General features: G+C 42.6%; 1 protein-coding gene across 14 annotated transcripts in view; it reads right to left on the bottom strand.

Moving 5' to 3' along the window:
- Window positions 1-5,065: 5,065 nt before the first annotated feature.
- Window positions 5,066-15,660, bottom strand: part of CFLAR (CASP8 and FADD like apoptosis regulator) — a 54,610-nt gene continuing 44,015 nt past the window's right edge. For 13 of the 14 annotated variants that reach the window (XM_025277988.2, XM_025277979.3, XM_025277986.3 and 10 more), the window contains 2 exons: window positions 8,656-9,172; window positions 5,066-6,386 (listed from right to left, as the gene is read on the bottom strand). In XM_025277988.2, the coding sequence (XP_025133773.1) occupies window positions 6,248-6,386; window positions 8,656-9,172 (656 nt within the window). In that variant the 3' untranslated portion in view covers window positions 5,066-6,247. Of the gene's footprint in view, window positions 6,387-7,669; window positions 7,731-8,655; window positions 9,173-15,660 lie in introns of all 14 variants that reach the window. The other variant, XM_025277987.3, reaches the window with a different exon arrangement.

Below are 15,660 nucleotides of genomic sequence, written 5' to 3'. Positions count from 1 at the left end.
TTCTAAAAAATAAGTTGTCTTAAAAAAGAAAAAAAGTTGGGGAGAAATGTTCATTTAACAACTAATAAATTATCTTAATCTTTTTTTTCCATTTTTTCAAAAATTTGAGGTGAAATTCACATACAATATACTTTTTTAAAGTGTACAATTCAGTGACCTTTAGCACATTTACAGTGTTAATGCGACCATTACCTCTATCTAGTTCCAAAACATTTTAAGAACCTCAAAGGAGACCTTGTCCCCACTTAAGCAGTCTTTCCCCAATACCCTTACCCCAGTCTCTGGCAACTGCTAATCTGCTATTTTTCTCTATGGATTTGCCTATTCTGGGTATTTCACATAAATGCTATCATACAATATGTGACCTTTTGTGTCTGACTTCTTTTACTTAGCGTGATGTTTTCAAGGTTCATCTGTGTTGTAGCATTGATCAGTACTTAATTTTTTCTTATGGACAAATAACTGTATTTTATGGATATACCACGTTTACTTAATCCATTCATCTGCTGATGTACATTTGAGTTGCTTCCAACTGCTGTGAATTTACTGCTATGAGCATGTATGTACAAGTACTTGTTCACCTGTAATCTACATTTTAGGTGACCCTCCAGGTATCTAGTGGGGTGTTCGATTAATCCATGGTCCTTGGTGTATACCAGTTGATACTACAGAGGGATTTATTGAAGAGAATTTGTATTTCTTGAATGTTTGCTTATCAAGTATTTGATAGAGCCAAAGTGGAAAAATTTGAATGCATGGGTCTGGTAGCTTTGGTATGGCACAAGAAGATGTTTAGAGTAAGTGTTTCTTGGAATAGAGGACAGAATAAATTCTTGAAAAATCAGACATTTCATTTAATGGCCTTGATTGAGTACTACATTTCCACCTCTGGGAATGCTGTAGACAAGAAAAGGTCTGGCTGGGAAACAAGAAATTGTGGATTTACAAACAGTGGGTCCTTTGGAGTCATTATCTTCGGTAATCCTAAACATATGTGCAGATTTACTATTTCTTTTTTATACCCAGTTCTCTGTATGTATTTTTCAAACTCTTACCCACTGTAAACCAGGTCCAAAAGCTGGTCTATATTAATGATTCAGTTAGAACTCTTCCTTGTGGATTACATCTGTTATGAGGATTACCTCTCCTATGAGGACAGTGTCCAATTCCTACTAATGTCTTAACAAAAAAAGCATCTCCATCTCTCCAACACAAAAATATAAAAGAAAATAAATGACACCACCAGACATATCAAAAACTTAGGTCAGCTCAGGTTTTTAAATTTTATTTTTATTTATTTTCAATTACAGGATAATTGCTTTACAATGTTATGTTGACTTGTGCCATACAAAATGAATCAGTCATAGTGTATATACATAATTCCTCCCTGTTAAGCTTCCATCTCCTCCCACCATCCCACCCCTTGAGGTCATCACAGAATATCAGGCTGATCAGCTCAGGTTTTAACATTACATTTTTAACCATACATACATACACACATTTTAAAACAATAATTACAAATTAAAATGATCTAAGCAAATTTTTATTTTAAACTTAAAACAGGCATAAATATTTTAATCAAATAACAAGGTATAAGCCAGATGGTGTGTGTGCGTGCTAAGTCACTTCAGTCGTGTCCTACTGTTTGTGACCCCATGGACTATAGCCCACCAGCTCTTCTGTCCATGGGGATTCTCCAGGCAAGAATACTGGAGTGGGTCACTATACCCTCCTCCAGGGGATATTCCAGACCCAGGGATTGAACTCAGGTCTACAGCATTTGTAGGAGGGTTAGGCTTCAGCAATACATGAACCATGAACTTCCAGATGTTCAAGCTGGTTTTAGAAAAGGCAGAGGAACCAGAGATCAAATTGCCAACATCCGCTGGATCCTTGAAAAAGCGAGAGTTCCAGAAAAACATATATTTCTGCTTTATTGACTATGCCAAAGCCTTTGACTGTGTGCATCACAATAAACTGTGGAAAATTCTTCAAGAAATGGGAATACCAGACCACCTGACCTGACTCTTGAGAAACCTATATGCAGGTCAGGAAGCAGCAGTTAGAACTGGACATGGAACAACAGACTGGTTCCAAATAGGAAAAGGAGTATGTCAAGGCTGTATATTGTTACCTTGCTTATTTAACTTAAACGCAGAGTATATCATGAGAAACGCTAGTTTAGAGGAAGCACAAGCTGGAATCAAGATTGCTGGGAGAAATATCAATAACCTCAGATATGCAGATGACACCACCCTTATGGCAGAAAGTGAAGAATTAAAGAGCCTCTTGATGAAGGTGAAAGAGGAGAGTGAAAAAGTTGGCTTAAAACTCAACATTCAGAAAACTAAGATCATGGCATCTGGTCCCATCACTTCATGGCAATCAGATGGGGAAACAGTGGAAACAGTGTCAGACTTTGTTTTTTGGGGCTCCAAAATCACTGCAGATGGTGACTGCAGCCATGAAATTAAAAGGCGCTTACTCCTTGGAAGGAAAGTTATGACAAACCTAGACAGCATATTAAAAAGCAGAGACATTACTTTGTCAACAAAGGTCCATCTAGTCAAGGCTATGGTTTTTCCAGTAGTCATGTATGGATGTGAGAGTTGGACTGTGAAGAAAGCTGAACGCCAAAGAATTGATGTTTTTGAACTGTGGTGTTGGAGAAGACTCTTGAGAGTCCCTTGGACAGTAAGGAGATCCAACCAGTCCATCCTAAAGGAAATCAGTCCTGGGTGTTCATTGGAAGGACTGATGTTGAAGCTGAAACTCCAATATTTTGGCCACCTGATGCAAAGAGCTGACTCATTTGAAAAGACCCTGATGTTGGGAAAGATTGAAGGTGGGAGGAGACGGGGACGACAGGGGATGAGATGGCTGGATGGTATCACTGACTCGATGGACGTGAGTCTGAGTGAACTCTGGGAGTTGGTGATGGACAGGGAGGCCTGGCGTGCTGCGATTCATGGGGTCTCAAAGAGTTGGATCCGACTGAGCGACTGAACTGAACTGAACTGAGCTCTTTAATACTAGCACAACCTGGACATCTAGGCTGTATTCTGTGAGGCTTTGTGCTCAGGATCAAATTAAGACTTCTATTACTAGGGATAAAGAGAATGGTATTTGGGACAGTAAGCAGGGTCTGCTACACAGACAAACTGACAAGGCTGACCTCAATCCTGAAAACTTGCTCCTAGAATCTTAGCAAAGAGATCTCCATTTCAAACACTGCAGACAGAAGAAGGTGTCAAGTGACACCAACCATGGCTCATTCATGGAAAAGGATGGAAGGGGTTGGGGGCTGCCATGGAACTGAGGTTGATGAGTCAGTCCTAGCCAGTGGCCTAGAACAGCAGCCCTGAGAACAGGGATCCTTCTACTGAAAAAGACTAAAGACCAGACAGAGAAGTGAATACAGAACTAGAGAAGAGTTGTTTCTTTAGCACCAAAGAACCAATGAGTCAAAAGTTCAAAGAATTACCTAGTCTTTACTCTAGAAAGCAGTATTCTCAAATATATCGAGATGAGGATTTGGAAAACAGAAAAAATATCAGCCATAGTCCTGTCGTTAGTATACCCCTTTTGGAATATTTCTTTCTGGGCTTTTGTTTTCCTGAGACATTTTTTTGTTTGTTTTTGCTTTAAATATACTTACTATAAAAGTAAAGGCTCTGTTGGGATTTCCCTGCTGGTCCAGTGGCTAGGACCCCACACTCCCAATGCAGGGGGCCCAGATTCAATCCCTGGTCAGGAGGCTAGATCCCACATATCACACCTAAAAATTCCTGCATGCTGCAACTAAGATCCTGCATGCCACAATGAAGCCTGAAGATCCCATGTGCTGCAACTAAGACCTGGCACAGCCAAATAAATAAATAAATACATTTTTTAAATGCTCTGATTATGGCTTGAGTTTATATCCTCAAGCCAGGGTGACTACGGATAATCTACATAATATCACTGTGCTCACCCTCCTCATCTCTAAAGTGGGAATAAATAATAAAGGGGACAAAAATACCTACCTCATAGAGCTGTTCTGAGGATTAAATGAGATAATTTATGTGATGAGCTAAGAACAACTCATGTAAGCCTTTATTATTTGTATATATAATTTTAACAGTTAGAATTCCAACCACTGGACTTTTCAGCATAATTATGCCCCTATTACTGAACACTGGATGAATTTTCAGTTGGGGGGTTATTATAAAGTTTGAAGTATTTTAATATATTTATCTCTTTTATATTTAGGGCTATTACTTAAGCAATGTCTTCAGAGTCTTCGCTGAAGATTTTAGAACATTTCCTTTAAGCTGGGTTGTGGGTACATGAGTATCCATTATATTGATGCCTAATATAATTCTCTTTTAGCATGCCTAAAAAACTTTACTTAAAAACTATACTCAATGAAATAAGGCATTTAATAATCAAATCCTTATATACAGAAGTGTCAAAGTAGTTCAGACTCCACCATTAAAGTGAGGAAAAATAACTTACATGAGAGCTGACTAAAAGACAGAGATGGGGGTCTTTTCAGGTCTTCACATGCCAACCACATGCCAGGCATCTCCTGGCTTGTCACCACTGCTCACATTCTACATTCCAGCTAAAAGTTACACTCATGGTTTTTAAAACATGCCTTGCATTTCCCCTGCTCCTTCATTTGACCTGTTTCTTCTGCAATGTATTCTCTTCTCCATCTCAACCTGCCAAAATCCTTACCAGTTTTCAAGCTTTGATTCAACGTTTTCAAAATAACTCCTCCACAGTGTGCTATTAATAATAACAGCCATGTGTGGCATCAGCAGTGTAGTCAGTGGGTATGATCATAAGGGCTCTCTCATTTCATTCTTGGAACAATTCTGTGAAGTAGGCAAGGGATGGCAAGTCCTTATTCCTCCCATCTTGAAGGCCTGCTCCTGGAATCAAAGTCCCTCTACTCCACTCCAGAACCCTTGCCAGTGAGCAAAACACACAAGCAAACCCTTAATGCTCTTCTCCTTGAAATCCGTGGGCTGACAAATGGTATTAACAAAAGTGACAAAAGTAAACAGACAACATAATATAATTTAATAAATAACTGTTTTATTGCTGGTTTGTTTTTTACTTTGTATTTTTTTTTTTTCCTCCAAGTGGCAAGTGGCACATGGGATCAGTTTCCCAACAAAGGATCAGACTCAAGTCCCCTGCAGTGGAAGTAGAGTCTTAATCCCTGAACTGCCAGGGAGGTCCCCCTTTCAGGATATTTTAAGCAATAATACTCTTCTAGGTCATGCTCTCCAATCCAAGGAGGAAAGGTATGCTTATGTGCCATGTCCAACCCTTTGAGATCCATGTAGCCTGCCAGGCTCCTCTGTCCATGTGATTCTTTGCACCTTGAGTGAGCTTTGGCAGTTTATCTCTTAAGGATATAGTCAATTTCATAAAAGTTTATCAGCATAAATCTGCCAATAAATATTTCAGTTTTAATGTCTCTATGGGATCTGTAGTGGTGTCTTTCCTTACTAACACTCCTAATTTATGTGTCTTTTCCCTTATCATTCTAGCTAGTGCATGCGTGCTAGAATGCACAGTAGCTCAGTCGTGTCTGATTCTTTCCAACTCTGCCGAACTAGAGATCAATCTTACTAGCTGTATGCCACAAATTTTGCTATTTGTATTTTCATTGTATTCAATTAAAGATATTTTCCAATTTCCCTAGACTTTTTTGAACAGGGGTATTTATAAGTGTGCTGTCTGATTTCCAAATATTTGTAGATTTTTCAGATGCTATTTTTAGGCTAATTTCTTCATAGTCTGAGAATATATTTTGTGTGGTTTCAATCCTCTTAAATATATTATTTTATGGCCCAGAATATAGTCTGTTGTGGTAAATGTTTCATGAACATTTGCAAAAAATGCTCTACTGTTTTTGGATGGTGGTAGTTTAGTTGCTAAGTTGTGTCCGACTCTTGGGACCCCATGGACTGTAGCCTGCTGGGCTGCTCTGTCCATGGGATTCTCTATGCATGAATACTGGAGTGGGTTGCCATGCGTACTCAAAGGTGATCTTCAGGACCCAGGGATTGAACCTGCGTCTCCTGTGACTCACTCCTGCATTGCAGGTGAATTCTTTACCACTGAGCCCCCGGGGAAGCCCAAGGAAAGGCATATAAGAAGAGACACAAGACAGCCTGTTCTCTCTGCGCTTTCTGCCATATGGAGACACAACAGTAAGCAGGTTCTCACCCGCCGTGATGTAGACGTTTTATTTGTGAGCGAGGAAGAGATTCTTTCTCAAAGTGTGCTGCAGCCAGACGTAGTATCGCTCCTTAGCAGACACTTTGCTGTTCCAATCATACACCAGGCGGTTGAGTTCAGTGTGGAGTTCCAGGAGCGAGTGCTTTCTGGAGGGAACGTAGAAGGCAAAAATTAATCCCATGCAATTATCAATGAGGAGACAGATTATCATCAGAATGAAATCAACTCACAGATATGAAAGTGCTGTAAAACTGTTCCTTTCTAAATAGTCTACAAGCTGCTTAGCAAATGATCTAAACAGGTTTGCAGCAGTCTGGTTTGATGATCACAGTCCCCTCCCCCAAGAGGCAACTCTGTGCAAATGCAGGATGAATGTAAAAGGACAGGCCAAAGATGTGGCTGGCCCATGGCATTTCCACCTTGGAAGGCTGAGTCACCCCTGCTCTAGCCCTCCCTTTACTGTTGAGCCATCCTTGAGGAGGCTAGGTGTCCTGGACCCTGAGATTTATTCCTGGGGTTCCCCAAACAATGAAAGATGCCTTTCACAAGTGACTTGGAGATACTCTAAATTGTAATTAGTGGGCAACTGAAAAGGGACTACTAATCTTCATTTGAGGCACAGTGAGGCTTGCTTCCCCCTAAAGGAACACCAGACTGCTAATGGTTCCCTTAGAAAAGTATTCTTGCCAATAAACATCAAAAATGTCCAAGTAACAAAGACTTGCAAACCTGTACAATCTGGTACCATTTTTTACCCATCAAATTGTCAAGACGTGGGAAATAAAAGAGCACACAGTATTAGTGAAAACTCAGGGATGTAGATAGTCTCATAAAAGCAGCCCTATGAGAATTCCCTGGCAGTCCGGTGGTTAGGACTCAATGCTCTCACTACCAGGGTTCTGGGTTCAATCTCTGATTAAGAAACTAAAGTCCCTCAAGCCACATGGCATGGCCAAATTTTTTTGAAAAGCTGGTCTAACTGTCCTAGAAGACAATCTGATAAGATGTATCAAAGGTTTTTAACATGCTTATTGGACTTCCCTGGTGGTCCAATGGTTAAGAGTCTGCCTGCCAATGCCAGGGACAAGCGTTTGATCTGGGAAGATTTCACATGCCAGAGGGTAACTAAGCTTGTGTGCTACAATTACTGAGCCCGTACTCTAGAGCCTGTGCTCTGCAACAAGAGAAATCACTGCAATGAGAAGTCCGCAGACTGCAAGGAAGAGCAGCCACCGCTCTCTGCAACTAAAGAAAAGCCTGAGTGCAGCAAGGAAGACCCAGTGAGGTCATAAATAAATAAACATATTTTTTAATGCTTGTCATTTGACACAGTAATTTAATAATTTAATGCTTGTCATTTGACACAGTAATTCCACTTCTTGGAATTTTCCCTTCAATAAAACAATTAAGAATAAGAACAAATACTGACCTAAAAAGATGTAAAAACATCTTGTCATTTGACACAGTAATTCCACTTCTTGGAATTTTCCCTTCAATAAAACAATTAAGAATAAGCACAAATACTGACCTAAAAAGATGTAAAAACATTGCCCAATGCAAAATATTGCACAAAGACTAAAGACTGGCCAAGGAAATTGTGCTGGTAACCATATTAGGGACTACTCTGCAGGTAGTAAAATGCTATAGAAATGTGATTCCTGACATGTAAAAATAAGCTGTTACACAAACTAAAAGCACGTTATAAAGTAACAGTAGATTATGATTTCATTTTGGCGTACAACACATGTTTATTGTATGGGATCCAAACAAGATCTGGAAGGCAATATATTGAGATTTGGTTAACAGGTTGGTTCTGGTAAGTTGGATTAAAACTGCTTGTTATGTTCTGCTTTCAGCATCTATATCTCATGGTTTGGTGGTGGTGGTGGTGGTTTTCTTCCCAGTAAGGAGTATGCATTGTTTTTGTAATAAGAAAAAAATAAACATTTCTTAATTTTGAAGAAAAATATCCAAACCACAAGCTCTACTAAATATCCTTCTAAGGCACAAAGCATTCATAAACTGTGCAGAATCTATCTCAGACTCTTAAGGCAACCGCAACAAGGAATGAAAAAAATCCCCGTGAAGAGAAGGGCATCAAACAGTGGCACTTCCATCTTGGTGCATGTGTGCGTGCTAAGTCGCTTTAGTCATGTCCATCTCTTTGCGACCCTAAAGACTGTAGCCTGCCAGGCTCCTCTGTCCACGGGATTCTCCAGGCAAGAATACTGAAGTGGGTTGCCATGCCCTCCTCCAGGGGATTTTCCCAACCCAGGGATCGAACCCACATCTCTTATGTCTCCTGTGTTGGCAGGTGGGTTTTTTACCACTAGCACCACTTGGGAAGACCCTTCCATCTTGGCAGCAGAAAATAAACAATTGGGGCCAGGATCCATCACAGCTTGGGTGGCTCACCTTTCTTTCCACAGTTTCTGGGAGAGGCACTGCAGGTACAATGAGGGTGAGCTGGAGGGCCCCTCCAGTAGGGACACATCTGCTTTGCACAGGCTCCAGAAGAAGTCAGCTTCTCGGTGTATCAAATCTTGGTGGGGCCCAGGCTGCCTGGCCTTGGAGTCTGCACTTTTCACTGACGGCCCATCCACCTCCAGGAAGCTGCTGTCCTCCAGCTGGCCCTCTGATTTCACATAGCTCTGAATAAAAAAGAGCTTTGGCTTCCCTGAGAGAGAGGGGCACGTGTCTGCCATGAACATTCTTCTGATATGATCCAAAGGGACCCCAGAGTGAGTCTGATCCACGCCAAACACGCTCTGGGAGCCCCCTCGGCTCACCAGGATACACGCAAAGCTGTCAGAGTCTTGGTGCTGGGGCATCTGGGCAACTTGGCGTAGAATGTTGGTTATATCTGTCATAGTGAGATATAAGAAATGCTTGACTTCATAGCCCAGGGAAGTGAAGGTTTCCCGAAGAATGTCTGGAAAAAACAAAGAGGAAAAACAACACAGGAGTAAGGAAAGCTCAAGAGACACTGGGTCACAATCCTAAACATGGTCTCATCTCCATTACTTGTCTGTTTCTGCTTTTTGTGTCATAGTTTGAGGCTTTACCCTGGTGGCTCAGACGGTAAAGAATCTGTCTGCAGTAAAGGTTCTATCCCTGGGTTGGGAAGATCTCCTGGAGAAGCAAATGGCTACCCACTCCAGTATTCTTGCCTGGAGAATTTCAGGGACAAAGGAGCCTGGAGGGCTACAGTCCATGGAGTTGCAAAGAGTTGGACATGATTGAGCAACTAACATTTTCTTTTCTGAGGCTTTAAAGGTCCCGAGCAGAGAAGGTAGTGGCACCCCACTCCAGTACTCTTGCCTGGAAAAATCCCACGGATGGAGGAGCCTGGTAGGCTCCAGTCCATGGGGTCGCTAAGAGTCAGACACGACTGAGACTTCACTTTCACTTTTCACTTTCATGCATTGGAGAAGGAAATGGCAACCCACTCCAGTGTTCTTGCCTGGAGAATCCCAGGGACAGGGGAGCCTGGTGGGCTGCCGTCTATGGGGTCGCACAGAGTCGGACACGACTGAAGTGACTTAGCAGCAGCAGTAGCAGCAAGAATGTAGTTAAGCTATTCACTGTTGTCCTTCTGCCAGACCAGGAGGTAAGGGCAAAAAAAACAATGAATTATATGTATATATGTGTGTGTGTATATATATATATATAACGCCATAATGAAGAGATATAAAGAAGGTGCCAATCTCTTTAAAATCCTATGACAAACAACCTCACTTGTCTACATAGGGTCCCGGAGTGGTAGACAAGCGCAGCAGCACCTCCCACTAGGCAAGGTTTCTGAGGGTGTAGGCAAGGCTTCAGTGCCCAGTTCTGTGCTCAGGTGGGGCTGTACCATGAGAGAACCTGGACAGGGACCCCAGTGCCATCCCCTCTGCTTTATTCCAAACTCTCCCTTTCAGGAGTCACTCTCCAATCATGGAGCATTCTCTCCTCTAGGGGGCAGAAGCAAACAGAGAAACACCAGACTCAAAGCTCTTTTGTTTACTTGTTAGTTCCCTCAAAAGCCTCTTTTCACTGATAGATTGACTCTCTTATCAAAGCCCTTGAAAGAAAGCCACTTCCTCCCTTTCCATCCTTGTATGCAGGGGCTGAACAGAACCCATGCTATCCTGCGCCTTACTTAATTTCTTGCTTTGATCTGGGCTGCCTGCAGGCTCTGACTGGGCTGTCGCAAGGCAGTCAGCAGGCCACTGCATGAAACTGGGTAAAAGAGGAAGTCTTGGACTCACAAGGTCTTAGTTTCAGTCCTGACTCCTCCACCCACATATGGGTCTAAACCTTGTCTGGTCCTGAAAGAAGGCTAACTTACACTAACAGAAGAGCTAAGAAGGAGATAGAAATCTGCAGTCTAGAAGAACAGAAGGAAAAAGAATAAAGCTGAAAGTGGATCCAAAAGCCATACAGGTCCTCAAGGCCAAGTATAAGGCCAATCAGAACACCAGACCTGGATGGGCCTCAGACAAAGACAGAGGATCCCTTAAAATATTCCTGAGGCAACACTCATCCAATGGACACAGTCTGAAGAGATCCCAGCTGGCATTTCCCATTAATAACACACCTTTTTCTCTATCAGATGATGAGGACTGAGGCTGCTGCTGCTAAGTCACTTCAGTCCTGTCCGACTGTGCAACCCCATAGATGGCAGCCCATCAGGCTCCCCCATCCCTGGGATTCTCCAGGCAAGAACACTGGAGTGGGTTGCCATTTCCTTCTCCAATGCATGAAAGTGAAAAGGGAAAGTGAAGTCTCTCAGTCGTGTCCGACTCTTAGCGACCCCATGGACTGCAGCCTACCAGGCTCCTCCATCCATGGGATTTTCCAGGCAAGAGTACTGGAGTGGGTTGCCATTGCCTTCTCTGGGAGGACTGAGGCTAGCTGTTGTGTTTTCTTGACCCAGCAAGAACATGGATATAAGCCAGTGTATACAGGATGAAGATCATGATAGTGTGGCTTTGAAGAAATGACATCTGTAACTTACTCATCTATAAAATGGATCAGTGACTAAACCATCCTCCAGAGGGTGGCTGTAAGGATTCATTGACATTTCTGTCAAGATGCTTGGCAAACTGTGAGTGCTTATTCAAATATAAGATATTAGTTTGGGGACTTCCCTTGTGGTCCTGAGGTTAAAAATTCACTTGCCAATGCAGGGGACATGGGTTCGATCCCTGGTCCAGGAAGATCCCACATGCCATGGGGCAGGTAACCCCACGTGCTGCAACTACCAAACCCTGCGTGCCTAGAGCCTGTGCTCCGCAACAAGAGAAGCCACTGCAATGGGAAGCCAGCACTCCACAACAGGGCAGCCCCTGCTCACCGCAACCAGAGAAAGCCCGTGTGCAGCAACAAGGACCCAGTACAGTCAAAAATAAATATAAAATAAGTAAATAAAAAAATTTTAAGATATTAGTTTTAAAGAATACAAAGGCAGCCACTTCACCACAAATCATAGAGCCTGCCTGCGATGCCTCTCTTGCATGCAATCTACTTCCTTAGAAACCAGTGTGCTAAGTCACTTCAGTCGTGTCCGACTCTGTGCAACTCCATGGACAGAGGAACCTGGCAGGCTACAGCCCATAGGGTTGCACAAGCAAGAATACTGGAGTGGGTTGCTATTTCCTTCTCCAGGAGATCTTCCCAACTCAGGGATCAAACCCATGTTTCTTATGTCTCCTGCATTGGCAGGCAGGTTCTTTTAACACTAGTGCCACCTGGGAAGCCCCTTAGGGTGAAAGCTAACTAAAAGGGATTCAGAGCAGCCAGATTCAGATCCTGCACCCCCATGTATCAACAGTAACTTCCCTGTCCTTCTTTGCAAATAGGGGAAGAAAAATGTGGGTGTTGAGTTTGGAAAATAAAACTTCAACCGACTGCAGAAGTCCCACTTCTCCTACCCATCTTGGAAACTCCACACCTGACCCAGCCCTAGCTCTGTAAAATTCAGCTGTTCCTTTATTAACTTCCTGAGAGGGATTTCTTCTGGCCTGACAGTACAGGGCTGTTAGGGAAAAGCTAGAATCAGCACTGCCCACCAGTTTGGGGACTACTGAGATGAAATCCAAAAAATTAAATACAGTAAAATGTCATGACTCCATCCAGTTAGAATGTGTTTTGACTGAAATGAGCTCACATTTATCTTAATACTACCTACAAACTGGGATTCATTAAATAAATGTATAGAATATAAAAGAAAGGGTGGCTGCTTCACCAGTCTATTTACAATCACTTACTGAGTAACTTTAATAAACCAAGCTCAAATTATTACAAAGCACATGAATGCAACACAAGTGCGCATCATATTCTTAGTGGAAAGGGGAGTTTTGAGGTCAAACATGAAGGACAAATGCAAGATTGACAAGACTTAACCAGGTTTCTTTACTCAGAAGTAAAGACTGCTCAGAAGCTTTAAGGCCAACATGCATCGCAAAGCTCCTAAAGGGGAACAAATTATTCTCATCTATTAAAACTCGCTTGACCTCAAAACTCATGCTTTACAAAGTTCCTCTTCCTGTGTTAGAGAAACACTATGGTTACAGGATACAGATGAAGTAAACCATGTAGTTCCTATTCTTCAAGAAGCCCACAGTCTTGTTGGAGAAGCAAAGGATATCAGTCATTTCAGTTGCTCAATTGTGACCAACTCTTTGCAACTCCGTGGACTGTAGCACGTCAGGCTTCCCTGTCCATCACCAACTCCTGGAGCTTGCTCAAACTCATGTCCATCGAGTCAGTGATGCCATTCATCTCATCATCTATCGTCCCCTTTCTCCTCCTGCTTTCAATCTTTCCCAGCATCAAGGGTCGCATCAGGTAGCCAAAGTATTGGACTTTCAGCTTTAGCATCAGTCCTTCCAAAGAATATTCAGGACTGATTTCCTTTAGGATGGACTAGTTGGATGTTCTTGCAGTCCAAGGGACTCTCAAGAGTCTTCTCCAACACCATAGTTCAAAAGCATCAATACTTCAGCACTCAGCTTTCTTTATAGTCTAACTTTCACATCCATACAAGACTACTGGAAAAACCATAGCCTTGGCTAGACGGACATTTGTCGGCAAAGTAACGTCTCTGCTTTTTAATATGCTATCTAGGTTGGTCATTGCTTTTCTTCCAAGGAACAAGTGTCTTTTAATTTCATGGCTGCAGTCACCATCTGCAGTGATGTTGGAGCCCAAGAAAATAAAGTCTGTCACTGTCTCCACTGTTTCCCCATCTATTTGCCATGAAGTGATGGGACCAGATACCATGATCTTAGTTTTCTGAATGTTGAGTTTTAAGTCAGCTTTTTCACTCTCCTCTTTCATTTTCATCAAGAGGCTCTTTAGTTCCCCTTTAGTATCTGCCATAAGGGTGGTGTCATCTGCATAGCTGAGGTTATTGATATTTTTCCTGGCAATCTTGATTCCAGTTTGTGCTTCATCCAGCCTGGCATTTCTCATGATGTATTCTGCATATAAGTTAAATAAGCAGGGTGACAATATACAGCCTTGAGATACACCTTTCCCAATTTGGAAACAGTCTGTTGTTCCATGTCCAGTTTTAACTGTTGCTTCCTGACCTGCATACAGATTTCTCAGGAGGCAGGTCAGGTGGTTTGGTATTCCCATCTCTTGAAGAATTTTCCACAGTTTGTTGTGATCCACACAGTCAAAGGTTTTGGCATAGTCAATAAAGCAGAAATAGATGTTTTTCTAGAATTCTCTTGCTTTTTCTATAATTGCCAAAGGATGTTGGCAATTTGATCTCTGGTTTCTCTGCCTTTTCTAAATCCAGCTTGAACATCTGGAAGTTCTTGGTTCACATACTGTTGAAGCCTGGCTTGGAGAATTTTGAGCATTACTTTGCTAGCATGTGAGATGAGTGCAATTGTGTGGTAGTTTGAACATTGCTTGGCATTTCCTTTCTTTGGGATTGGAATGAATATTGACCTTTTCCAGTCCTGTGGCCACTGCTGAGTTTTCCAAATTTGCTGGTATATTTGAGTGCAGCATTTTCACAGCATCATCTTTTAGGATTTGAAAGAGCTCAACTGGAATTCCATCACCTCCACTAGCTTTGTTCATAGTGATGTTTCCTAAGGCCCACTTGACTTCGCATTCCAGGATATCTGGCTCTAGGTGAGTGATCACACCATTGTGGTTATCTGGGTCATGAAGATGTTTTTTGTATAGTTATTCTATGTATTCTTGCCACCTCTTCTTAATATCTTCTTCTTCTGTTAGGTCCATACCATTTCTGTCCTTTATTGAGCCCATCTTTGCCTGAAATGTTCCTTTGGTATCTCTCATTTTCTTGAAGAGATCTCTAGTCTTTCCCATTCTATTGTTTTCCTCTATTTCTTTGCAGTGATCACTGAGGAAGGTTTTCTTATCTCTCCTTGCTATTCCTTGGAGCTCTGCATTCAAATGGGTGTATCTTCCCTTTTCTTTTTTGCTTTTGGCGTTTCTTCTTTTCTCAGCTATTTGTAAGGTCTCCTCAGACAATCTTTTGCCTTTTTGCATTTCTTTTTCTTTGGGATGGTCTTGATTCCTGTCTCCTGTACAATGTCATGAACCTCTGTCCATAGTTTTTCAGGCACTCTATCAGATCTAACCCCTTGAATCTATTTGTCACTTCCACTGTATAATCATAAGGGATTTGATTTAGGTCATACCTGAATGGTCTAGTGGTTTTCCCTACTTTCTTCAACTTAAGTCTGAATTTGGTAATAAGGAATTCATGACCTGAGCCACTGTCAGCTCCCAGTCTTGTTTTTGCTGACTGTATAAAGCTTCTCCATCTTTGGCTGCAAAAAATATAACCAATCTGATTTTGGTATTGACCATCTGGTGATGTCCATATGTAGAGTCTTCTCTTGTGTTGTTGGAAGAGGGTGTTTGCTATGACCAGTGGGTTTTCTTGGCAAAACTCTGTTGGCCTTTGTCCTACTTCATTTGGGCCAGGTGTGGGCACCAAGGTGGCACAGAGTGGGTGGCATGGAGGTGCTGGGTTCAGCAGGAGCAGGCCAGGGACAAACCCCTGATGCTCCCTGGTGGTACAGTGGTTAGGATTCGCTGCAGCCCAGGTTCGATTCTTGGTCAAGGAAGCCTTTCTTCTCTCCCCCTGCTACCTACTGATTTCCCTGGCACAACCCTACCACCCTTTTAGCTCACGCTTGCTCCGCCAGCCTCAGCGCTGTGACAGCAGCCCCCTGGGGCCCTGCAGCTCTAGCCCAAGCATGGTCAGACCACCTCCACTGTCCCCCAGGACAAACCTTTTGGCCACAGTGGCAACCTTGCCCACTCCAAGCTGTCTACCACCAGCTTCTTCCATCTTGGATGTCCTCGCCACTGCTTGGACTCTCAGCAGCACCGCTTCCACCATGACCCACCTGGGGCCTCCCAATGCCTGCCCTCCTC

The sequence above is a fragment of the Bubalus bubalis genome, chromosome 2 (assembly GCF_019923935.1).
Source record: "Bubalus bubalis isolate 160015118507 breed Murrah chromosome 2, NDDB_SH_1, whole genome shotgun sequence".
Taxonomy (NCBI): domain Eukaryota; kingdom Metazoa; phylum Chordata; class Mammalia; order Artiodactyla; family Bovidae; genus Bubalus; species Bubalus bubalis.
Note: the sequence above shows the minus strand (reverse complement) of the source record. Positions and strands in the feature narration are given on the sequence as shown.